The sequence below is a fragment of the Prenolepis imparis genome, unplaced genomic scaffold (assembly GCF_030444845.1).
Source record: "Prenolepis imparis isolate NDT839.2.m4 unplaced genomic scaffold, iyPreImpa1.0 SCAF_4, whole genome shotgun sequence".
Taxonomy (NCBI): domain Eukaryota; kingdom Metazoa; phylum Arthropoda; class Insecta; order Hymenoptera; family Formicidae; genus Prenolepis; species Prenolepis imparis.
Genome location: NW_028141162.1, coordinates 18,645,765 through 18,672,086, shown reverse-complemented (window position 1 = coordinate 18,672,086; position 26,322 = coordinate 18,645,765). Strand labels below are relative to the sequence as shown.

The following is a 26,322-nucleotide window of genomic DNA, read 5'->3' as shown; positions in this document are numbered from 1 at the left end:
GTCTTACAATTAGATAAGGCGAGGGTGATTGAGAGAATTTGAGAATAAAATTGCGCATGCTCTTTCTCCAAGATAACGTAAAAACGAGATGAAAAATAAAATTATTATTAGTATGTTGACATGATCATCTATTCCGATAAAACTTTTGGAAAAAGTAAGTATTGTAAAACTATACTTATATAGTAAAATAAAAATTATGAAGGATAATTTTTGTAAATGTATGTCAATTCTTTATAGGAAATAGACCTATAGGTTATAAATAAAAAAAATTTTGAATGATTTTAAATTTTAAATATATACCTTACAATTTTCTCTTTTATTAAGTTCTTTATAGAAAATTGATAAAAATATCAATATAAAAATTAACAGATTGCTTAATACAGATGTTAAAATTATAGGAAATAGACCTGTATGCTAGAGATCAAAAATGTAAAAGATTGATATATCTTACAATTTTTTCTTTTTATAATTCTTGGAAGATTTACGAAAATTTAAATTGACAGACTGCTTAAGGATGTATGGGAGATATCTAAAAACGGTAGAAAATTCATAAAAACTATATAGATTGTTTACACTTTAATACTAAAGTTACTGTCAAAATTTGGATTTAATTTATTTAAAAGTTATTGCAATTTAAATTTCTGCTAGTTTTATATATAATCTTATGAAAATTCATTACTATTTATATTATGTTAAAAATATCGAAAAAATGATACCATGTATTTCAAATTTTTTACATATATAATTGGAACTTTAGGGAACAATATTACAAAATTACATTAACATTCACTAAACCGTTTAGAAAATAATAATAATTTGTTGAAACTCTGGCTTTTTCTCCGATAACCGAGTATTTGGTTGTGTCAATGCTTAGAAATAGCTGAAAGTTAGGAAATTAAACTATAGCGCTTTTCTATAAGATGAATAGCGTTGGTACTTTTGTCTTTGATTGTATCTCCCATACATGCTTAATACAAATGTTAAAATTCTTTAAAAAACAAAAATCAAGCTGTTATATATATATATATATATATATATATATATATATAGCTTATATATATTAAAACAAAAAAATATGTTAAAGAAGATATTCACAATTCAAAAATATATTATTTATTTTTATTTATGTTGTTTTTACTTTATTATACAGATCTGCGACTTTTGCAATCTTGACATGCATTTATGAATAATTTTATATAAAGTATTAAGTGGTAGTATTATATCACTCGAGTATAGTTAAGGTTTAATGAAAATTACACGAGTATAAAAAAAATAAATAATTTATATTTTATATTATACAATGGAATACTTTGTTTCAGGTTATATATCTAAGAACAGTAATATATTAAACAAATTATAATAAGAAAATTCAAGGGAATAGTATTTTCTATAAATTAAAAATTATTAAAGTTACTTAACATGTATATATCGTCATACGAATACTATTTTCTCTTATTATTAGTTATTCTTCCTGTGTACCTTTTTTTCAAACTTTGGTCATGGCTTGGGTGGCAATTGTTTGTAAATAATTAAAATTTCAATATTTGAAAATGCAACCTAAATGATACTATAAATTGTCTCATATGTGTGTATATGTATATACAATCTTTGGCAAATAGTTTCTAATTTATGCAACCCAATAAAACACATTTAAATGTTATAATGAGTAAACGGAATTTTAAATGTGATAAAACTCACAAATATAAAAGAAAAATTTTTAATTAAATTTTATTAGTAATTAAAAGTTCATCCAATCCCATTCTTCCTCGATGTTTCCATATCCTGAACCTGGCAACATCTTTTCGCGTAATCATACCAATTACCTAGATAGAGAGAATATACCATAAACAAATAAATTTGCAAATCTTACAATAAATATTATTCAAATCTTACCTCATTTGTGTCATTTACTACTGGTACGTGACGTAATCCTAGCGCTCTAAAGAGTCTAAATGTTCTTGGCAGTGTTGCAGACTATAAATAAAAAATCATATAATTTTACATGCATTGTAGAGATATCTTAATGTAAAAAATACTAACATGTTGTATCGTATAAGGGGAAGGATTCATAAAATGTCTCAAGTCTATCGTGTAAGTTTTTTCTACATCAGTAATGGCGACTTGCTCGATGGTCGGATACCTAGGATACTCGTTTGTAAACATTTTTGTGCTTAAAGGTTTCTCCCAAAATTCCGCGTATTCATTAAATACTTTATTTTTCAAAAGTACTATTAACTGGGACCGCAATATCAGACCTCGAAATCGACCATAAGAATTTATTTCAGCCTGAAAAGATAATATAGTCAAGATGTAAAAATGTAAACATGTTATGATATACTTAAAAAAGTATTCCAAATATTACTTGATCGCTACTTGGTGGATCAACTACAGGGAATCCATTGAACGTAACGCATTTTAAAAGCTCGACAATATGTCCCACATTTTCGACAGTCTTTAAAGTGACTACTGGGTGACTCATTATCTCACTTGCATAAATATTATTTGACAGTGGTGGCGATTCCCATGGAAGTAATGGAATCCCAGCCATTTGAGTATGAATGTCATAAATTCCCTAAAAAAAGTAAATATTTTATTATTTAAAATATGTATATGCGTGCGCACGTGCATATATGTGTAATCTGAATAATATACTTGCAGTATATACTTAATACCTGCCTCATTAAAGAAATCGCCAACCCATTTAGCCATTATGAGAACTATTATGACTGGTAAACCGAAATATATTCCTTGCGTCGCTTCTATCAAGATTGCAGTTAAACTTATCGTCATTCTAACTACCCCTCCTAATTGTGCGGCAGCACCTAATAAAGCATATTTGCCAGGATCTAATACTTCCTATGAAAAATGTATAATATGGCGCGATTAGTATTTAATTTAATTTACATGCAAGTCAAAACTTTATAATTTCTTTACACAATCTGGACAAATTCTCGAAAGGCCCGACCCAATTAATCTACCCCATGCAGCTCCAATCAGCAGGGAGGGAATGAAGAGGCCGCTCGACATTGATAGGCCGAAAGTAGCGGCAGCGAGGAAGAAATATAAAATAACAAAGATGGCCAACGTTATGTCATTGTGAGATCCTACAAGTATATATATCGCCTTTAATTTATTATATTATTATTATTATTAATTATTATTATTATTGCTTATCATATGTGTCGTACCTTTAGGATCGTGAAATAATGATCGTACGCTGCTTTCTGGAGTTTGAAACCATAATGAGGCGACGGCACTATATTGTCCTTCCGCACAATACATTTGAACTGGAAACTTGGTAGGATCGTTACCTAACGGTTTACAATCATTGATAAAGTATATCATCAAGGAGCCCATTGTCGCGCTTAATATTGCCACCAAGAGAGCTTCAATTACTTTTAGCCACTTTTGCGTTACGAATCGCAAACGAAAGCAAGTGATCTTGTAATTGACATGATTCCAAAGAGCGCCGAGTAATCCGCCGAACGTGCCCACTATCATGAACAGAGGAATCTCATAAATTTGATATGGAATTGACTCAAATTTTCCTAGATTCAATAAGCCTGGATAAGAAAGATCTCCCAAGTGTCCGTGATACGCGCTCAAGATCACGTTTAAGGTGAATGTGGTAATCATACTGGCAAAAAATGTCCTCCATGTGAGGCTTTGATTGAAAAAGCTAGTCCCTTCTTCTATACTGAACAAGACTCCACCTAGAAAATTTTAAAAATGGCAGAATATATACAATAATATAGGGTATCCCATTTTAACTTTCACATTGAGATTTTTCAAGAACCAAGATTTCCATCGAAAAATGTTTCATACAAAAGTTGTGCAAAAGTTATGTAAAAGAAAAACATATTTTTGATTACAAAAAAATTTGCAATGTGTGACTACATACACTTCTTTAAAAATCACTGTTTTTTTTACACCAATTGATTTATCTTATTATCCTATACAGAAAATTAAGATAAGATTATAGAAAAATGAGTATTACGAGATATTTCATATTTTTTGTCAAAATGTGTCAGAATAATAAAGAATAAAATATCTCCTAAACCATTCATCTTTCGACTATTCCACTCTAATAATTTTTTATGCCAAATATTACGAGGAATCGATTTTAATAAGAAATTTTGATGGTTCTGTTTAAAAAAGTAATGATGACCTCGAAATCTGAAAAATGCCTCCGCCTGGAATGACACTAGGCTTACAAGATGGCCTTCTTAAAATCCTACCTTTTGTATGTACTTTTGTATGAAACATTTCTCGATTGGTTTTCGAAAAATCTCAATAAAAAAATAAAAATGGGACACTCTGTACATATACATTTATATGCCCTTTATACATTTTCTGGATTTTATGCATTTATATGCAATTTTTGCATTTTATATGTACTTTCTATATGTATATATAAATATTTACCAATTGGTGCTCCGAAAGCCGCCGATACTCCGGATGCGGCGCCTCCGGACACGAAGTCTCGTTTCTCGTGATCCTCTCTAAAATATTTGAAAATATTCAAATCTTTCTTAAAAGTGGTACTTTTACCCTGAGAAATTCCTGCAGCCACAACAGCGCCAGAGTGAATCATAGGACCTTCCTGTACGAAAATCCATGAGATATCAAAGATAACAAATGTAGAGTGTTTATAGCAGACTACTTACTTTGCCTCCAGCTAAACCTCCGACAACGGTGCATATAACACCGATAGTTTTCACAGCCAAAGTTTTAATACGTACGACTCGTGGTACTTTAACTCCATTCAAGTAACATTTTACTTGTGGAATACCACTCCCTGCAGCAACAGGTTCAATGTAGGCTACTAGGATAGCACCTATTAAAACTGGTACCATATTTAGTACTAGCCATATCATGTATGGTAACCATGTACAATTTTCTACCACACATTGATCCACATCTATCATTGATGTAAGAAATGTGCATTATTTTAGAGTATATCATACAGCACATATTGTATATAAATGAAAGAAATATATGTAACGTACACTTCTTAAGCCAGCTGTACTTTAGGCTGGATAATTCTTCTATCGATATATCTACAAAGCATGCTATGAGAGCGGTGCAAATTCCAATCAAAAGGAAGATAAACCATCTGGCAAAATTTTTTTTAACAACAAATTTATATCCCTTCTTTCTTTCTTCATCCTGTAGAAGATAATTTTCACATGGATCATAATCCAAACTCTGAAAATAAAGATATAATTAATTTGTCAAATGTGTGTTATTAAGAGAAAAGATAAGAGGCAAAATATAAGAGTAATACAAAAAAGAAGAAAACATATATACAATTACAACTATTGTATGAGCTTGCAATCATTGCGAGATTTAATTTAATTTTATAATTAGGCAATTACCTCATAATTGGTCGATAGGAAATTAGTTGCTCCTGGAGTTATGTTCCCGAAATTTAGCCTTCTAGAATGACTCGAGATAGCCTCTATGCTGTTGCATCCTATATTATTGTCGACAGTGCTCTGACATAATATGGAATATTCTTATATATACTTTTAGAAACGATATTTAAAAATACAATAGTAAAAAGGCTTTTTTTTTAACGAGCTGTCAAACTTGACTTACTCGAAATCGTACGTCGACATTCTCGGAATAAGATGCAAAATTGTTCCTCGACTTAATTAACCTCTCTCTATCCTCATAATCGTATACATCGAGATGATCGCCGTCTTCTCTATTATCTTCTACATCAGTGTGCGCTGAAGACGAATCCATCGTTTCTGACTTCTTTTTTTGAATATGACAGGAACTAGAGGAATTAAACCTCTATTTTCAGTCGCATCTCTTACAATTAGAGATACTCAAAGAAAAAAAAACGCTTCTGATCTGACTGAATCGATAAAAGTTTACGCTAGCTAAATGACGTATGCACGACATAAGATTGTTAATTATGCACATTGGCACGTGTATGTATACATGAGAAGAATACGGAAGAATGACAAATACGAGTCTCTTTGTTTCGGAAGTGCGGCACCTTTTTACAAGAATCATGTGACAGAGATTGCAGATCACGTGACATACCGCCATGTCCTTCGTTGGATAAAGCGCCAATTTCAAAATATAAATATCGTAAAATGAAAAATATTAAAATATTGATATTCTAGAACTAGAGAGAGAGACATATACTAGAAATGGAAGAATAAATATTAGTGGTCTATTTATAATTATACTTTATTTTTATTTGTGTAAATATAATAAATAAAATAATAAGAATAAAATATAAAGATATATACTCTCCAAAAATAAATTACATATATATTTTATGTAACATAATATAAATTAATATAAATAAAATTAACATATCCATTATAAGCATAATAATATAATTATAAAAATTCATTTTATTAATAAAATAAAAAATTTGTACACAAATAAGAGTAATATAAATATTTTTAGTGTTAAGGCTCCTGAATGCTCACCGCGGCCATATTGGAATCGTGACGTCAGAAGCGAGAAATAACACGTTGAGATTTCTTAGATGCCATTTCTAAATAAAAACATTTGCATAAAATAACACTTAAGATCTCTTTAATCATGAAGAATAGAGATAAGGAGGCCGAACTAGCATTGAGGAATTATCGAAATGTGCGACCAAATGTCGAGCCTAATTGTAGTTTATTAATGCTCCGCAAGGTTGCGCTTTTGCCTCACGGGACTCACACGTACACGGTGGACTTTTGTGTTAGTCATTCTCTATCCTTCTTGCTCTACATCCTGCAATCTCTCCTCTCTCTCAAACTAACGAGCATCTTGTGATTGCAATGCCATCTATAGGTACCTATAGGTACTACTATCGGGCCTCGGTTTTGGTCGCACATCCCAAACACATAGGTCGATATTCATAGTCCGATCTTATATTTAAGATCGTCTTAAGTCTGGTCGGAGGTTGACTTAAGACCCAATTCAACCAATCAAATGGCTGCGTAGCATCTCAAGCTCGGACTTAAGACGATCTTAAATATAAGATCGGACTATGAATACCCATAGTTCGGCCTCCTTATCTCTATTCTTCATGTCTTTAATACACTTCTAAAAAACGCCGAAAACTATCCTTTTCCCTTTAAGGTGCCTTTTCATGCTGACGCTCGACGCTCATTTTTAGCGTCAAAAGACGTCACGTGACCAAAATTGACGAATTGGTATCTTTATTTTTGGTCACGTGATGTCTTTTGACGCTAAAAATGAGCATCGAGCGTCAGCATGAAACGGCACCTTTATAATCAATCAACAACTGTTATGGTGCGGTCCCATGATACGGAACGTATGTGCAATGCGGAATTGGCGGAACGAAGTTCGTCCAATCACAGACATTCCGTCAATTGCGTTCCGCTGAAATATATTTTCTTATGTCCCATGGAGCGGAAAACGTGGAAGCGCAATTGGTGTTGGCCAATCATAAGATTCTTTCCCATAGATTTTTTTGTTGTCTCTATCGGAACAGCGTACATTATTGGCTCGCGCAAATTACGCTTCCGTATTTTCCGCTGCATGGGACATAGGAAATACAAATTTATGCGGATCGGATTCACACATATATGTACCGGTCAAAAAATTCATGAATTTCATATATAACCTTCGAAACTGACAACAACTTAATATTGAATATGGATTCTGAAAAATTGTTTATTATTATTTGCGGGTTGTTAAATAAATTAAAACTACTTCTTTCGGTTGCTGGTATTCGATGATCGAATAATGCTCGCTTCTGCGATACATGATATATTAATAATTCATCTTTGTCAATTTCTTGTGGATTATTTAATTCTTCTTGTGGATTATTTAATTCTTTATTTGGTAAATTAGATTCATTGAACTCTTCTATGCGAGATACTAAAATAAGAGGAACAATTATAACAGTGGCAAACGGAAATTTGTCAGTATCATTGCCAGACAATATAATTTTTCAATAAATAATTCAATAGATAATGGCATACTTTGTCAAAAAATATGCTTCAATTACTAAAATAATACTTACTGACAGTGACTACTAAATTTTCATCCACATTTATACAATCATTTTCCTTGTCAAATGGTTGAAAACAAGAGTGGTTTAATAAATTAAAATAAAAATATTGTGGAAGAATGTATCCACAATACCCACATTTTTTATTCTATAAATAAACAATCATAACCGCCAACTCCCGTATAAGTAATAAACTTATATTTTGTAAAGAAATTATTTAATATAATATTGCAATAATATATGAAGTTATTAATTTAAGATTTAATTTGTTATTTAAAATAATTTTTAATAATATTCTTACGGATATCTGCTGTTTCGACATTTTTCACGCATATACACAATTTCGAAGTTCCGCACAAAATGCGCATAAAATAGAAACTTGCGGACAGAAATCGGCGGAACGGACGTAAAACAGATTAAACCAATCACGAGCGTTCCGCCAATTCCGCATTGCGCATACGTTCCGTATCATGGGACCGCACCATTACGCTGGGTCCACAATAGCTGATTTAAGCCCTAAGCCTTAAGAAATTGATCAATCGCAGTCAAGTATGAGGAGAAAACTCGACTGTGATTGGTCAATTTCTTAAGGCTTAGGGCTTAAATCACCTATTGTGGACCCAGCGTTAGGGTGCCGTCACATGAGGCGTAAGGGTGCCGTCACATGGGGCGTAACTTGCGTAAGCGTAACCAGCGGATCGCCAATCACCGAGTTATTCCGATAGAGCCCTTCGTCGAGCTCTATCGGAATAACTCGGTGATTGGCGATCCGCTGGTTACGCTTACGCAAGTTACGCCCCATGTGACGGCACCCTAACCTGCGTAAAGCGTAACCTGCGTATTCTAGTGTAATCTAGTGATTTAATAAAAGTTATGCCATTCTGAAAGACGGCATTCACATAGAGCGTATTGCGCGGAACGCGTAACTAATACAACCAATCGTAGATTAGAATTTCTGTTGTACGCTCTAACAGAAATGCTAAATATGATTTGTGATTGGTTTTCGTAACCTACGCGTCTCGAAAAGTACGCTTCATGGGGAACCGATATTTTCGGTTTCGTAAAACGCGCATGTTTAAAATAACCGACAAGATAAACATATAAGACGAAATAGTCGATGCAGGACAGCTTTTGAACTTTGCATTTAGCAGCATTTTTAAGGTAATTATCTATTTCTAATAATCATAATATTAAAATTAATCTCCTATTAATCAAAAAGATTAATACAGATGTTCTTTTTGTTTATGTTTAAAGAGATAAACTATGTTGAAAGGGATATTTGTTCCAACTTTTAATTTAACTACTTCTGCATTGATCTGTAACAGAGGGTTGAAATTAATTAATTATTTTTTCAATTAACTAACATGTTTAAATACAAATTGATATATATAAATATTTATAATTAAAGTGTCATGGATTGACGATTAATTAGAGAAAAATTAATCGAAGGTCGATCAATGGACGATTAATATAAATGAGATTAATCAAACATAATTTGATTAAAGATTGATATGGACGGAATCATAATTGATATGAGCGAAATTAATCGGAGAAATAAATAAATAAATAATAAATAAGAAATAAATAATAAATATTAAATAATAAATAAATAAATAATAAATAAATAATAAATAAATAAGAAATAAATAAGAAATAAATAAGAAATAAATAAGAAATAAATAAGAAATAAATAAGAAATAAATAAGAAATAAATAAGAAATAAATAAGAAATAAATAATAAATAAATAAGAAATAAATAAGAAATAATTTATTAATAAATAAATAATTCAATAATAAATCACATTCAATAATAAATAATTTATTATTTATAGTCATCAGTAACATTTTTTATTGGAAAAAATACTTTTATACATACAATCGCACATTTATTTAAAACATATGAAAAAATATTATTTTATTCTAAAAATTTTTATATTATTTATATATTTATATATTTTATATTATTCGTTTAATATATAAAAATATAAAATATATAAATATATAAAAATAATATAAAAATTTTTCGAATAAAATAATATTTTAAAATATGTTTTAAATAAAAATGTGCGATTGTATGTATATAAAGTATTTTTTCAAATAAAAAATGTTACTGATAACTATAAATAATAAATTATTTATTATTGAATGATTTATTTATTAATAAATTCTTTATTATTTATTTATTATTTATTTATTATTTATTTATTAATCGTTAATAACTTTCAATTAAATTTACTCATTTCAATCGTCAATCAGAAGACTTTCAATTGAATTCGCTCACATCAATCGTCAATCGGAGGACTTTTAATTAAATTCGCTTACATTAATCGTTAATCGAATACTCTTCGATTAATTTCGCTCATATCAATTGTGATTCCGTCTATATCAATCTTTAATCAAATTATGTTTGATTAATCTCATTTATATTAATCGTCCATTGATCGACCTTCGATTAATTTTTCTCTAATTAATCGTCAATCCATGACACTTTAATTAAATTTGTATAAATCAATTATTTAATTTTTCAAAATTTAATTGTTATTTTGCCAACCCTGATCTGTAATACTGTTGCAGTCAAAGGTGTCCTTGTTACGTGGAAAGTAAACTTTGCGTAGAATGTAAATATAGAGGTTGCAGAAATCCTCATACAGCAAATGAAAGGTGAGTTAATTTACTTTATTTAAAAAACTTGCAATTTTTTTATTTTTTGTCTTCTTTTCTCAAAAACGTCTCTTTTGTCCTCTTATAATTCTGATTTATATTTCAGATCCGTCCACATATACTTCTGCCTCTGTTCCCCGATACGAACATCAAGGAAGACAGTGGGAAAAATACTTAATGGATCCTGACATAATATTAATAATTATATGGAAACGATGGCGAAAGTGGAAGAAGATGAAGCAAACACTTCAACAGAAAGTTGAAAAACGTCATATATTAAAACTGTTTGTAATATGGAAATTGATGATTCAAGAGAAAAAAGCTCATGATAGAATGTGGGTGCGCCCGATATTTAGAGAAAGACAAAGATTTTTGCAAGGTGCCAGTAACAATCTGGTCAGAGAAATGGAATTTGAAGATCACGAAATGTTTTATAATTATTGTCGAATGTCCACAGAGATGTTCCATCAATTGTTGAATATTGTTGGGCCATTCATTGAAAAGCAATATGTCATGCGAGATCCAATATCAACCCGTACACGGCTTTTAGTATGTTTAAGATATTTAGCGTCTGGGGACAGTATGGCTTCAATAGCCTATTCTTTTCGGATTGGAATAAACACTGTCTCAAAAATTATTTCTGAGACATGCGAGGAATTGTGGAATACTCTCCACACATCAGTTTTCCCTGAAATAAAGGAAGAGAATTGGCTGAGAATCGCTAATGATTTTGCAACGAAATGGAATTTTCCGCATTGCATAGGTGCGATAGATGGGAAGCACGTAATAATACAGGTAAATCGATGTTTAAATGTACTTATATTTATATTTACTTTATTGTATTTATATTTACTTTAAGAGATGAAAATAATGATCATTTTCTATTTCAATCACCTCCTCACAGTGGCTCAACTTTTTATAATTACAAGGGGAGTCATAGTATTAATTTATTAGCGGTTTGTGATGCCAATTACTGTTTCACATTAATTGACATTGGTGGGGAAGGCAGACAGAGCGACGGCGGCATCTTCAAACTTTGGTCAGCGATTCCAAAAAAATCAAATGAATTTGCCACAACCGAGACCAATTGAAGCTTCCGGCCCAGCATTACCGTTCGTATTAGTAGCGGATGAGGCATTCGCTTTGACTCATTACATGATGCGACCGTATCCACGAAGTGGACGTCTAAATCGTCAAAGAAAAGTCTTTAATTACCGTCTTAGTCGAGCACGAAGAATGATCGAAAGCGTGTTTGGCATCTTGGCAGCGAAATGGCGAATTTATCGTCGACCGATAATTGCATCTGTCTCCACTGCAGTTAAAATTGTTCAAGCGACTGTATGCTTGCATAATTTTGTGATTCAGAATGAAAACAAAATGCCACTCTCCGAAAGGTGTTATAGTCGTATTTTCAGTGAAGAGGGAATTATGACAAGCGGTGCATTGCAAGAAATGAACAATGCTAACAGAACTAACGCTCACACCCGACTTGCCTCTAGAATTCGAGATGACTTTGCTACATATTTCGAAAACAGCGGGGCAGTACCCTTGCAGTGGGAAAAAGTTCTGCTCAACGATTTTTAAAAAGGTAATTGCATTTATATTTACAATAAAGATAAATAGATATTATTTTGTGTTTTATTTTCATAAGATATTTTGAAATTTCTAAATCTCTTCTTTTCACCAGAATAATTATGAGTATAATAATTTCTTTTAATTAAATTATAATAAATTGAAAAGAATAGATCTTAGTCGCCTCGATCGGATCGTAGCTCATCCCGATCTCCTACGGATGATCAAGAATCGGATAAACATTCGCCGGTGCATTCAGATCCTCGTTCTCCCGAGGAAGAAGACGATGATAAGAATGGTTCATTTAACGAATTGGACTATATAAGCAAAGCGCAAGAGATTAAACTCATTTTGTGTAATCGTTTTGCGGTAATCAAATTTAATCACATTGCTCTATATATTTCGTTTAATTTTAGACAGGTAACGGTACGAATTAACGTCAATGTTGATTATACGCGTAATATTCTTTTCTTGGAAATTTCTAAAAATATTAAACAATTTTAAATATAGTATTTTTTATTCTCAAATTTAGAGTGTATTTATGAAAATTTTTAATACATGACACATTATTAAAGTTCTATTCGTCGATGTCAATTTATTAATCCTATGATATAATAATACATAATTAAATATGACGCCTTGCAAATTGCTATAATTACCATGAACAATTAGCGGATATTGCACCAACGGCATTATGACCCAATATGAAAACTACACACATGATCACGTATTGGTTTTCTAAAACTATTATATATCCAGGTTAATTTTAATTATATCAGAATTATTTATTATTTATCAACACAAATAGAGCTCGCGTAAAGCACTATAAACAATAAATTTTGAAATAAGTCAATCAATTATTTGCATTTTTGTGTTGCACGTCGTAATAATTACTTATTGTTATTTGTGTGTTAAAATATAATTACTTTGGACACGTACATACATACACATAGAATAATAATTATTTCTCAACCATACATAATGACGTGCATCATAAAATAATGATGCTGCATAAATTATGAAGATGTCGAACGAAATTGTATATAAACGCAATTATCGAGCACATAAAAAATCCTTATATATTATATATATATATATCTTTTACTTATTTATAGTGTTTGACTTTTGCAATTACAAGTAAGAATAATTAGTATAAATTTTACATTTTACTTTTCCATCATATGGAATCTTTACTTACATTTTGTTTTCCGAATGATTCAATTAAAACGCGATCGTCCCTAAGTCGGATTCGCCGCGAGAAACGCAGACAAATCCCACGAGAATCTCGGAACGTCAGTGGAACTAATCGGTCGATTCGATCGGTCGTTGATGCTCTCATTAGTCGTCGGTTTTTTTTGCTCTGTGTGTAAATAAACTTATTATTAATTAACTTATTAATTAACTTATTAATTAACTTATTAACTTATTAATTTATTAACTTATTAAACTTATTATTAATAAATTTATTATTTATTTATTTTTACTTATTATTAAACTTATTATTTTTTAGACGTGTCAAGAGTCACTGTCCAACTTAGCAAAATAAAAATAATAACCTTTTAATTAATAACGCATTGATGGATCTTGATTAGCACCAACATCTTCTATTTCAGCGAGCAATGTCAAAAATCGTATTTCCAGGCGAGCTCTGTCACGATATGGCAACCTTCGCATTCCTTCTCCCAACCGTGCTAAAAACCCATCTAGCGGATCAACAGTTTGCGTTGTTGGCTCTTTTAAAGCTTCTATTAAAGCTGTTTGCAAGCCTTCGGTCTTTTGCTCTAAAACATAAATAATATACATTTTATTAAAATTTATTAATTATATTAATTATTATATTTATTAAAGGTATTTTCATATAAATTCGACCAATACTAGCTATAAAATTGTTTATTTATTATGACGTTTCGACCATAGGTTTTGGTCCTTTTCAAGTACAAGTTATAATGATAGTATCAATATCTGTCAAGTTTAATTTTCACAAAGAAATATCAATATTAACTTCATCACAATTATAAAGAGAAATCGTTGTGTCATGTTAGAATTCTGTTAAACATATGACACAACGATTTCTCTTTATAATTGTGATGAAGTTAATATTGATATTTCTTTGTGAAAATTAAACTTGACAGATATTGATGCTATCATTATAACTTGTACTTGAAAAGGACCAAAACCTATGGTCGAAACGTCATAATAAATAAACAATTTTATAGCTAGTATTGGTCGAATTTATATGAAAATACCTTTGATTTACTAGCGATACAAAAATTAATTATTATTATATTTATTTTTAAATTTATTTAAATTTTTAATATTTAAATTAAATTATTATTAATCTTCACATTTTACAATATATTTACTTTATTATAACTTTTCTTAAAATTTATGACTTACTTTTGGCTGGGGAAATTTTTCGGCTTTCATCAAAATAGTTCTCAGCAGTTTGCAACGGTTCTGAAAACAAGGCAACAATGTTATTATAGCGATACATATTTCGATACGTGTAGTTATTATCATCAAAGGACACGGAAAAAAAATATACTAACTTTTCGCATTTGTGGCCGGTATTCGCGAAGTCATACTTAATGGCGTTTGTGGAGAGACGTTTCTGGGTGTTGAGGTCCTCGGAGGAACGAGAGTTGGTGTGGGAGTCAGTAACGGTGGAGAAGCATCAATGGTAGTCTGCATCAAAGGAGAATTATCAGTGAACCCCAAAGCACTGTTGCTATCATCCTCGTGTGGCTCAAATGTTTCATAGTTTTCACTTTCAGCAACGTATGGCAATGAACTCACAGTCCTGAAATAAATATATATTTATATATACATACCCAGTGAAAACAGAAAGTCAATGATATCAAATTGACGTCATATTGACCAAAATTTGATCAATATGACGTCATATTGACCAAAATTTGATCAATATGACGTCATATTGACATCATTTTGACTAGGCTGTTTTCACAGGGTATAGCACCCTATGTGAGTGTATCGAACATGAAAAGTTGTCTTCTATATCTATTTTCCTTGACAAAATGACAAAAAAAGTGATACATTTTTGCACATTGAAGAGAAAGAACTTACTGCCGTGTCTCAAGAAAGTCATTTAAAAATGTCATGAGGTCGTAAAATCTGAACTTGGGCTTCTTTTGTCCACTAGCAGCATTGGCTGCCGATCCACTGGGAATGTAGCCTTTGACTTTCTTGCGAGCTTTTGTGTAATTATCTTTCAAATATTTCCAGCGAGCCTTCGCCTCCTCTGGATTAAAAGCCCCTAAAAATTTAATTTCATTATTTAATTATAATATATAAAATATTTGCATATGTATTCACAAAAGATATTAATAGTACCTCCTAGAGTGTTAGACACTTCTGCCCACAACGCATTTTTCCGCAAATTGCTCCTTTCATTAGCAGGTATGCGATAGTCGTAGAGTTCCTTCCTTGCCTTCACTGCTTCGATCAAAAGTTCGTCCAAAGAATCTGCACATGCAGAACCTTCCGCAGTCTTTGTATTCTCTTGGATTATTTAACAAATAAATACATTTAATTATTATGATACAATAAAATAATACAATAAAATATTTGCAAAGAATACAAGAATGCAGTAAACATACTGTCATAACATATTGTCACAATATAATTGTCATCTACAAATATGCGATCCTTATCCTCTACATAATGCTTGAAACATTCATGCTCGACAAAATTAGTAGTGAAATTGAAATGCCATCCACAATAGCCGCATTTGTGCTAAAAGGATTCAGCATGCAATGTAAAAAATAATGCATTAAGATGTTCATATTGCTTAAAATTCTCAAAAATTCATGCATGTTAAACAAGAAAATAAATATACGTTAAATATTGGAGAAAGAGAAAACAGATTTCAAATGCAAAAAGTGCGAACCTACTTATAAACAATTGTAACCTTGAAATTTTTTATCACATGCCGTAAGCATAGATCGGTTATTATAATCGAACGCTATTAAGCTTTATATAATAAATTCGATATTTGATAACTTACCCTGATTTGATTATTCTTGTTCATCTTTATGTATTTATCTTAAAACGTTGACGTATCCATTTCTAAAAAGTCGATTCTCGAAAGTCTCGAAGTATTATTGCCTCTTTTCCGCAATGCTGATTGGTTCTCTGTCGATTCGCGTTGTGTGTTATATTCGTAGCATCGAAAGACTGTCATCGCGAGGGTTAACAGTTAGTAGTTTGACCAAAATAAAATTAAATAAAATAATGTTTTAAATAATATGTGATAATACTTTAAGCTTAATTAATATTTTTGACATTCGCGTTGTGTGTTATATTCGTAGCATCGAAAGGCTGTCATCGCGAGGGTTAGCAGTTAGCAGTTTGACAGTTAGTACAAAAAGTAAAATAAAATAATGTTTAAAATAATATGTTATTATACTTTAAACTTGATTAATATTTTGGCGGAAAAAAGGCAAAAATACTTGCGAGAATCGACTTAATGTCTTTTTTAGAAAAAGATTAGAGTAACAAAAGCGCGCGTTACGCCATGCCTCGATTTTAAATAAAAAAGAATAATATTTTTATATAAAGTTTGTTTAAACTTGGTTAATATTTTTTGATAGAAATCAGATGATTAAAGAATTACATTGCTAATTAAATTTTATCATAAAAATATGTTATAAAAATTAATATAATAATGTCATAAATAATATGTTATAATGCCTTATCTGCAATTAATATTTTTTGACAGAAATCAAGTGATAGATGTTATAAATATTAATCGAATTTAGGGAATTATAATACATTATTTAAAACATTATTATTTTAAATGTTATAACATATTCTTATTTTAAGAATTAATTAGCAATTTTACGTTTTAATCAGCTGATTTCTGTAACAAAAATATTAAACGAGGATAAAATATTACAACATATTATTCACAACATATTGATATTTTAAATATTATAACATATTATTATTTTATAATTTAATTAGCTCGCTATATTAATATTTTTTAATTAATTTATTTAATTATAAAGTAATATATTTATTAAGTTAAAACTAGAAGTGAGACAAATCCAAATTAACAATTAAGGTTCCGTAGCAATTTTTAAGGACAATAAATATTTCCTTAATTAGAGTCATAAATATATTTCGTCCGAAACTTTTTGATAATCTTAATATAATTCGATTTGCGAATGCGCAGTAGAAATGAGTATCGACATGTATTACCGCGATATATGTATATAGTTACGCATAATATTAAAAATTAAAAGTTTAAGCCGCTGACTCCATACGGCGCAAATTCATTTTACGTATATTATACCAAAAAGTTTGTAGGCTGGTATGGTGATGGTACCATCATAATGTGCAGGCAATGTACAGTTGAAATATGTAAACGAATAATTTTTGGCGAGTTTTAAAATATTGAAAATTAAAATTATTTTCCCGCGAACCCCATACGCCGCGGATTCATTTTACGTATATTAGACCAAAAAGGTAGTACGCTGGTATGCTGATGGTACCAAAATAATCTGCAAACAATACACTATTGAAACTTATATACGATTAATTTTTGGCTCGTTTTAAAATATAGAAAACTAAAATTTTTAAGCCGCCGATCCCATACGGCGCACAATTATATAACGTATATTACACCAAACAGTTTGTACGCTGGTATGGTGATTGTACCATCATAATGTGCAGGCAATGTACTGTTGAAATATGTAAACGAATAATTTTTGGCGAGTTTTAAAATACTGAAAATTAAAATTTTTTACCCGTGAAGCCCATACGGCGCGGATTCATTTTACGTATATTAGATCAAAAAGTTTGTACGCTGGTATGCTGATGGTACCATCATAATGTGCATATAATATATAGTTGAAATATATACAAGATTAATTTTTGGCTCGCTTTAAACAATTGAAAATTATAATTTTTAAACCGCGGATCCCATACGGCGCGGATTCATTTTACGTATATTAGATCAAAATGTTTGTACGCTGGTATGCTGATGGTACCACCATAATGTGCAGTCAATGTAATGTTAAAATATATGAAAGAATAATTTTTGGCTCGCTTTAAACAATTGAAAATTACAATTTTTAAACCGCGGATCCCATACGGCGCGGATTCATTTTACGTATACTACATCAAAAAGTTTGTACGCTGGTATGCTGATGGTACCATCATAATGTGCAGTCAATGTAATGTTAAAATATATGAAAGAATAATTTTTGGCTCGCTCTAAACAATTGAAAATTAAAATTTTTTAACAGCAGATCCCATACGGCGCGGATTCATTTTACGTATATTAGATCAAAAAGTTTGTACGCTGGTATGCTGATGGTACCATCATAATGTGCATATAATATATAGTTGAAATATATACAAGATTAATTTTTGGCTCGCTTTAAACAATTGAAAATTAAAATTTTTAAACCGAGGATCCCATACGACGCGGATTCATTTTACGTATATTAGATCAAAAAGTTTGTACGCTGGTATGCTGATGGTACCATCATAATGTGCATATAATATATAGTTGAAATATATACAAGATTAATTTTTGGCTCGCTTTAAACAATTGAAAATTAAAATTTTTAAACCGCGGATCCCATACGGCGCTGATTCATTTTACGTATATTAGATCAAAAAGTTTGTACGCTGGTATGCTGATGGTACCATCATAATGTGCATATAATATATAGTTGAAATATATACAAGATTAATTTTTGGCTCGCTTTAATCAATTGAAAATTAAAATTTTTAAACCGCGGATCCCATACGGCGCGGATTCATTTTACGTATATTAGATCAAAAAGTTTGTACGCTTGTATGCTGATGGTACCATCATAATGTGTATATAATATATAATTGAAATATATACAAGATTAATTTTTGGCTCGCTTTAAACAATTGAAAATTATAATTTTTAAACCGCGGATCCCATACGGTGCGGATTCATTTTACGTATATTAGATCAAAAAGTTTGTACGCTGGTATGCTGATGGTACCATCATAATGTGCATATAATATATAATTGAAATATATACAAGATTAATTTTTGGCTCGCTTTAAACAATTGAAAATTATAATTTTTAAACCACGGATCCCATACGGCGCGGATTCATTTTACGTATATTAGATCAAAATGTTTGTACGCTGGTATGCTGATGGTACCATCATAATGTGCAGTCAATATAATGTTAAAATATATGAAAGAATAATTTTTGGCTCGCTTTAAACAATTGAAAATTACAATTTTTAAACCGCGGATCTCATACGGCGCGGATTCAATTTACGTATGTTACATCAAAAAGTTTGTACGCTGGTGTGCTGATGGTACCATCATAATGTGCAGTCAATGTAATGTTAAAATATATGAAAGAATAATTTTTGGCTCGCTTTAAACAATTGAAAATTAAAATTTTTAAACCGCGGATCCCATACGGCGCTGATTCATTTTACGTATATTAGATCAAAAAGTTTGTACGCTGGTATGCTGATGGTACCATCATAATGAGCATATAATATATAGTTGAAATATATACAAGATTAATTTTTGGCTCGCTTTAAACAATTGAAAATTAAAATTTTTAAACCGCGGATCCCATACGGCGCGGATTCATTTTACGTATATTAGATCAAAAAGTTTGTACGCTTGTATGCTGATGGTACCATCATAATGTGCATATAATATATAATTGAAATATATACAAGATTAATTTTTGGCTTGCTTTAAACAATTGAAAATTATAATTTTTAAACCGCGGATCCCATACGGCGCGGATTCATTTTACGTATATTAGATCAAAAAGTTTGTACGCTGGTATGCTGATGGTACCATCATAATGTGCATATAATATATAGTTGACATATATACAAGATTAATTTTTGGCTCGCATTAAACAATTGAAAATTAAAATTTTTAAACCGCGGATCCCATACGGCGCGGATTCATTTTACGTATATTAGATCAAAAAGTTTGTACGCTGGTATGCTGATGGTACCATCATAATGTGCATATAATATATAGTTGAAATATATACAAGATTAATTTTTGGCTCGCTTTAAACAATTGAAAATTATAATTTTTAAACCACGGATCCCATACGGCGCGGATTCATTTTACGTATATTAGATCAAAATGTTTGTACGCTGGTATGCTGATGGTACCATCATAATGTGCAGTCAATGTAATGTTAAAATATATGAAAGAATAATTTTTGGCTCGCTTTAAACAATTGAAAATTACAATTTTTAAACCGCGGATCCCATACGGAGCGGATTCATTTTACGTATATTAGATCAAAAAGTTTGTACGCTGGTATGCTGATGGTACCATCATAATGTGCATATAATATATAGTTGAAATATATATAAGATTAATTTTTGGCTCGCTTTAAACAATCGAAAATTAAATTTTTTAAACCGCGGATCCCAATACGGCGCGGATTCATTTTACGTATATTAGATCAAAAAGTTTGTACGCTGGTATGCTGATGGTACCATCATAATGTGCATATAATATATAGTTGAAATATATACAAGATTAATTTTTGGCTCGCTTTAAACAATTGAAAATTAAAATTTTTAAACCGCGGATCCCATACGGCGCGGATTCATTTTACGTATATTAGATCAAAAAGTTTGTACGCTGGTATGCTGATGGTACCATCATAATGTGCATATAATATATAATTGAAATATATACAAGATTAATTTTTGGCTCGCTTTAAACAATTGAAAATTAAAATTTTTAATCCGCAGATCCCATACGGCGCGGATTCATTTTACGTATATTAGATCAAAAAGTTTGTACGCTGGTATGCTGATGGTACCATCATAATGTGCAGTCTATGTAATGTTAAAATATATGAAAGAATAATTTTTGGCTCGCTCTAAACAATTGAAAATTAAAATTTTTTAACAGCGGATCCCATACGGCGCGGATTCATTTTACGTATATTAGATCAAAAAGTTTGTACGCTGGTATGCTGATGGTACCATCATAATGTGCATATAATATATAATTGAAATATATACAAGATTAATTTTTGGCTCGCTTTAAACAATTGAAAATTAAAATTTTTAAACCGCGGATCTCATACGGCGCGGATTCATTTTACGTATATTAGATCAAAAAATTTGTACGCTGGTATGCTGATGGTACCATCATAATGTGCATATAATATATAGTTGAAATATATACAAGATTAATTTTTGGCTCGCTTTAAACAATTGAAAATTAAAATTTTTAATCCGCAGATCCCATACGGCGCGGATTCATTTTACGTATATTAGATCAAAAAGTTTGTACGCTGGTATGCTGATGGTACCATCATAATGTGCATATAATATATAATTGAAATATATACAAGATTAATTTTTGGCTCGCTTTAAACAATTGAAAATTAAAATTTTAAATCCGCAGATCCCATACGGCTCGGATTCATTTTACGTATATTAGATCAAAAAGTTTGTACGCTGGTATGCTGATGGTACCATCATAATGTGCATATAATATATAATTGAAATATATACAAGATTAATTTTTGGCTCGCTTTAAACAATTGAAAATTAAAATTTTAAATCCGCAGATCCCATACGGCTCGGATTCATTTTACGTATATTAGATCAAAAAGTTTGTACGCTGGTATGCTGATGGTACCATCATAATGTGCAGTCAATGTAATGTTAAAATATATGAAAGAATAATTTTTGGCTCGCTCTAAACAATTGAAAATTATAATTTTTAAACCGCGGATCCCATACGGCGCGGATTCATTTTATGTATATTAGATCAAAAGTTTGTGCGCTGGTATGCTGATGGTATCATCATAATGTGCAGTTAATATAATGTTAAAATATATGAAAGAATAATTTTTGGCTCGTTTTAAACAATTGAAAATTAAAATTTTTAAACCGCGGATCCCATACGGCGCGGATTCATTTTACTTATATTAGATCAAAAAGTTTGTACGGATTCATTTTACTTATATTAGATCAAAAAGTTTGTATGCTGATGGTACCATCATATTGTGCAGATAATGTACTGTTGAAATATATATAATACGGCGCAAATTCTATAACGAAGAATTATACTATGTATATTAAACGAAAAAATTTGTACGCTCGAATCTGTTTGATATAAAAGTAATCTGCATAAAATGTACTATTAAAAAAACAAGCGATGAATTCTATCCTTTTTTTGAATAGTTAAAGATGAAACTTTATTGCCGCGAACCCTACACTGCGCGGACTTATGTTATGTATATTATATAAAATAATTTGCATGCTCATATTTATTTAATATAAAGAGCCAATAATTTATCGCTTGTTTTTTTCAATAGTACGTTGTTTGCAGATTATTTTTATACCAAATAGATACGAGCGTGCAAATTCTTTTATTTGATATACATAATAAATTATGCGCCATAGAAGATCCGCTGCTACAAAGTATCGATTTTTAATATTCAAAATTTATTGCTTGTATATTTCGATAGTACATTGTATTATATATATAAAAGTTATATGCAAACAATGAAATATATTATTCGAGTTTTAAGTAGTAAACATATTATTTGTAATATTATTTATAACATTTTTAATTTTTATAACATATTTTTATTTTAAAATTTAATTAGCAAATTAACGCTTTAATTATGTGATTTCTGTCAAAAAATGTTAATCAAATTTAAACAAATTTTATATAAAAATATCATTTTTTTTATATATAAAATCGAGAAATGTCGCGCGCGTAGCGCGCGCTTGTGTTGTTCTAGTGTAATAAATAATTGAGTATGGGATAAATAATTGACGAACGCCACACAATACGCATATATCAGCGTTTCTTAATTACTCGATGTCTGTCATACTTAACTATTACTAACAGCTAGTGACAGCTTTAAAATACGTTTCAGCTTAAAGGCTTTCCAAGGTCAGGGTCATCATAATATTTACTAGTCAAGGCACATTAAAATTTATATCTCATCTCATCTCATCTTTATATCTATTTTTATATTTATATTTACTTTTATTTAGATATAAAAACCTGCTTATACAGAATGATCAACACAAGAAATTTTTAAATATTATAATTTAATATAACATATGCAAGCTAATAATAAAATAAATTTTATTATTACATTTATTTATCTACAATTTACTGTTTATAATACTATCTGTCATCTATTATGTTACAATACATTGTCTTTATGACAAAATCAATTGATAAATTATTTGTCAACATAAAAAATCAATATGTTGATAAAATATAGAGCAAAAATATATAAATTATTTATAAAATTCTAATACTCTGATATCAAATTGTTCTGATATACACTTTTTAAATTATAAATATGTTAATTACTTACGATTAGTTGCAGTGTTTGCAGGTGGTTGTGGAATTATGCCCTGATGATTAGGACCCGGACCTCCCATACCCATCATTTGATTATTACCCGTTCCTTGGCGCGCCAATGTCTGTAGAGCGCCAATTGGATCTGGCATGCCTTGATTGTTAGTGCCAGCATTACCTGGTGCATTACCAGTTGCACCTTTTTTAGAATCTAAAGAGAAAAAATCGAATTTTACTAAACTAATATATACAGGAGAGTCACAAAAGTAATGACTGATTTTTTAAAATGATAATATAGCAACACTGAACATTAATATAACTTAATGCATAACTTAATGTAGAACTTAAAATTTTACAAACACAATATGTGAAAGATATTAATAACAATTAACACTTTAATAAAATTTAATAAATAATGAAGCAACACATTGTTTAGTTATAATTGACAAATGCATTTTTACTTCTTTATTATTTAGCAAAAAATCATGTATAGCCTGGAGATATTTCAAGACGATAAAATTAAAAAAATTTACACACACAGTTAATGTTAACACATAACTGTACCAAAATTAGTCTCATTACTCTTATAATAAATCTTGCATATTATCATGAAATAAGAAATTATAGTATAATTTAAGAAGTATTACTCATTTCTCTGACATGAAGAATTAATCTGGCAACAAAGCCCAAGTATTCCTCCTACAAGAAAAAAGAAATATATTAGAAAACAATATAATATATATAGAATATAATATATATAGAAAGCAGAAATAATATACAAAATAATGACACAATCTATTGTATAATGGATTAATCATAGGTAATATACTCTTTAAAAAAAAAAAAACATTGTTTGCTATAACAATCTTATTGTGACATGAGACTATTTTAAATTAATATTACTGAAAAAGTAAACTAAGAAAAAATAGCTTGCAAAAAATATATAATTTAATTTTACAGAGATAAATAAAATAAGACAATATAAAAATATAGAATCACTATATGCTTGATTATTCAAATCACAATTTTAGACAAACCTTAGATTTTGCCTTTTGATAGACATGATTTTCCATTTCAATGCTATTTTTCGATATAGGCATTCCGGACATCTGTATAGCTTCATCTCTGTCAATGAAAGTTTAGAATTACATATACAAAAATTAAATAATTTCTTTTAGCAGTAGTACATGTGTGTGTTATAAAGCAGGAAAAAAGCAAAAACAATTAGAAAAATTAAAGGAAAAAATATAAAGGATAGTTAAAAACAAATTTATTATAATTTTGTCATAAAGTTAATATACCGTTTCACGTATAAATATGCAAGAGCACATATAAATGATATCATTAATATAAGCTTATAAGTTAGTTATCATTAATATAAGCATATATAAATATAAATATAATACTCTACGAACAAAAAATATATTTAAAAGAAAAATTTATGCTTAAAATTTTATATATCTCTTTCAATCGATAATGACACCACTCTCATCTTTCTCAAATATAGATAATGTTTTCATCTTGTATAGTGTATTAGATGCGAATTGACTTACATTTTCGCGATTACGCTCTGTCGAAAACTTTGCGTTTTCCATGAATCATCCGGAGCCATGGTTTGTGCCATAATTAATAATAAATAAATAAAACTTGTTAAAAGATATATTCACATTAACCTATGGATGTACATATACGATACACGTAACACCATAGACTAAAAAAACATAATTGATAGGAGACTTGACAGTTGCAGATTGATCAAACGGAGCAAAGTCGTTCAGCACATGGTATAAGGGTGCCGTCACATGGGGCGTAACTTGCGTAAGCGTAACCAGCGGATCGCCAATCACCGAGTTATTCCGATAGAGCCCTTCGTCGAGCTCTATCGGAATAACTCGGTGATTGGCGATCCGCTGGTTACGCTTACGCAAGTTACGCCCCATGTGACGGCACCCTAAAATGTAATATTATGAGGCCCACTCCTTCTGGTCTTTGCACATGCACACCCAGACAGCCAACTCTGTTTGAACAGATTTTGCCAAACGTCTGCTATATATTTTTGCTAGCAAAAAAACTGCAGATTGTATACAAAATCTGTTATATGAAATAATGATAGCAAAATGTTGGCAGAAATGTTACAAAACCTGCTGACATAATTTGGTAGCAAGTCAGCAGCAGAAACCAAGTAGGATTTGTATAAAATTATCATAGCAGATTGGCGGCAGAAACCGAGCAGGATCTGTTGGGAATCTGCGCAACGCAGTTTGATGTCAGATTAGCGGCAGAAATCAAGCAAGGTTTGCATGCGCACAATCTGATGACAAATTGACAACAGAATCTGCATTTTGCAGTTATTTAATATTAGTTATTCCTTCGCTTACCGCTATGCGATGTATTTTCTCGCAATTAATAAATTTCTGTTAAAAATACATATAAAGTCTGCAAAAGTCGTGGCCTATTAATAAAAGATCAAAAGTATATTTCTGTCAGTTTTAAACTGATTAGAATCAATAGAATAAATGGAAAATTATCCATTTACTTCCTATATTGATTTATTTCCTATATTTAAAGCATAAAGCAAGAGTTTAATTCTCACATATAAATAATTATATCTTAAATTTTAAAAATTAATTTATTTTTACAATTTATTTTATTATTAAAATTTAATTAAATTGAACATTTGTTATATGAGATATAACTACGATATAACATATATGTTATACATTAAATGTCATATTTA

At 30.1% G+C, this 26,322-nt stretch overlaps 3 protein-coding genes across 5 annotated transcripts; 1 reads left to right on the top strand and 2 right to left on the bottom strand.

Annotated features, from left to right (window-relative positions):
• Window positions 1-1,419: 1,419 nt before the first annotated feature.
• LOC145934754 (uncharacterized) lies at window positions 1,420-1,533 on the top strand. The gene has a single exon (XM_083035485.1). It carries the CDS (start codon window positions 1,420-1,422, stop codon window positions 1,531-1,533), a length of 114 nt encoding a protein of 37 aa, XP_082891611.1.
• Clc-b (chloride channel protein 7) lies at window positions 1,441-6,000 on the bottom strand. Its single transcript, XM_083035479.1, has 12 exons — window positions 5,602-6,000; window positions 5,379-5,498; window positions 5,010-5,208; window positions 4,668-4,921; window positions 4,426-4,603; window positions 3,189-3,713; window positions 2,935-3,104; window positions 2,677-2,856; window positions 2,363-2,572; window positions 2,041-2,286; window positions 1,894-1,974; window positions 1,441-1,823 (listed from the first exon to the last, which is right to left on the bottom strand). The coding sequence occupies exons 1-12, from the start codon at window positions 5,749-5,751 to the stop codon at window positions 1,722-1,724; spliced, it is 2,415 nt and encodes an 804-aa protein (XP_082891605.1). The 5' UTR covers window positions 5,752-6,000; the 3' UTR covers window positions 1,441-1,721.
• A 6,763-nt stretch (window positions 6,001-12,763) lies between these two features.
• On the bottom strand, window positions 12,764-25,326 carry LOC145934968 (uncharacterized). Of its 3 annotated transcripts, XM_083035911.1 has the most exons (10): window positions 25,139-25,326; window positions 24,623-24,710; window positions 24,233-24,284; window positions 23,602-23,796; window positions 15,584-15,751; window positions 15,317-15,506; window positions 14,782-15,032; window positions 14,630-14,689; window positions 13,789-14,013; window positions 12,767-13,592 (listed from the first exon to the last, which is right to left on the bottom strand). In XM_083035911.1, the coding sequence occupies exons 1-9, from the start codon at window positions 25,207-25,209 to the stop codon at window positions 13,796-13,798; spliced, it is 1,293 nt and encodes a 430-aa protein (XP_082892037.1). In that variant the 5' UTR covers window positions 25,210-25,326; the 3' UTR covers window positions 12,767-13,592; window positions 13,789-13,795. The 3 variants fall into 3 exon arrangements, with proteins under 3 accessions (XP_082892040.1, XP_082892039.1, XP_082892037.1); XM_083035914.1 differs by lacking the exons at window positions 24,233-24,284; window positions 24,623-24,710; window positions 25,139-25,326 and adding exons at window positions 15,850-15,985; window positions 16,257-16,384 and having other exon boundaries at window positions 12,764-13,592; window positions 23,602-23,740; XM_083035913.1 differs by lacking the exons at window positions 23,602-23,796; window positions 24,233-24,284; window positions 24,623-24,710; window positions 25,139-25,326 and adding exons at window positions 15,850-15,985; window positions 16,257-16,864 and having other exon boundaries at window positions 12,764-13,592.
• Between the last annotated feature and the right edge of the window lie 996 nt (window positions 25,327-26,322).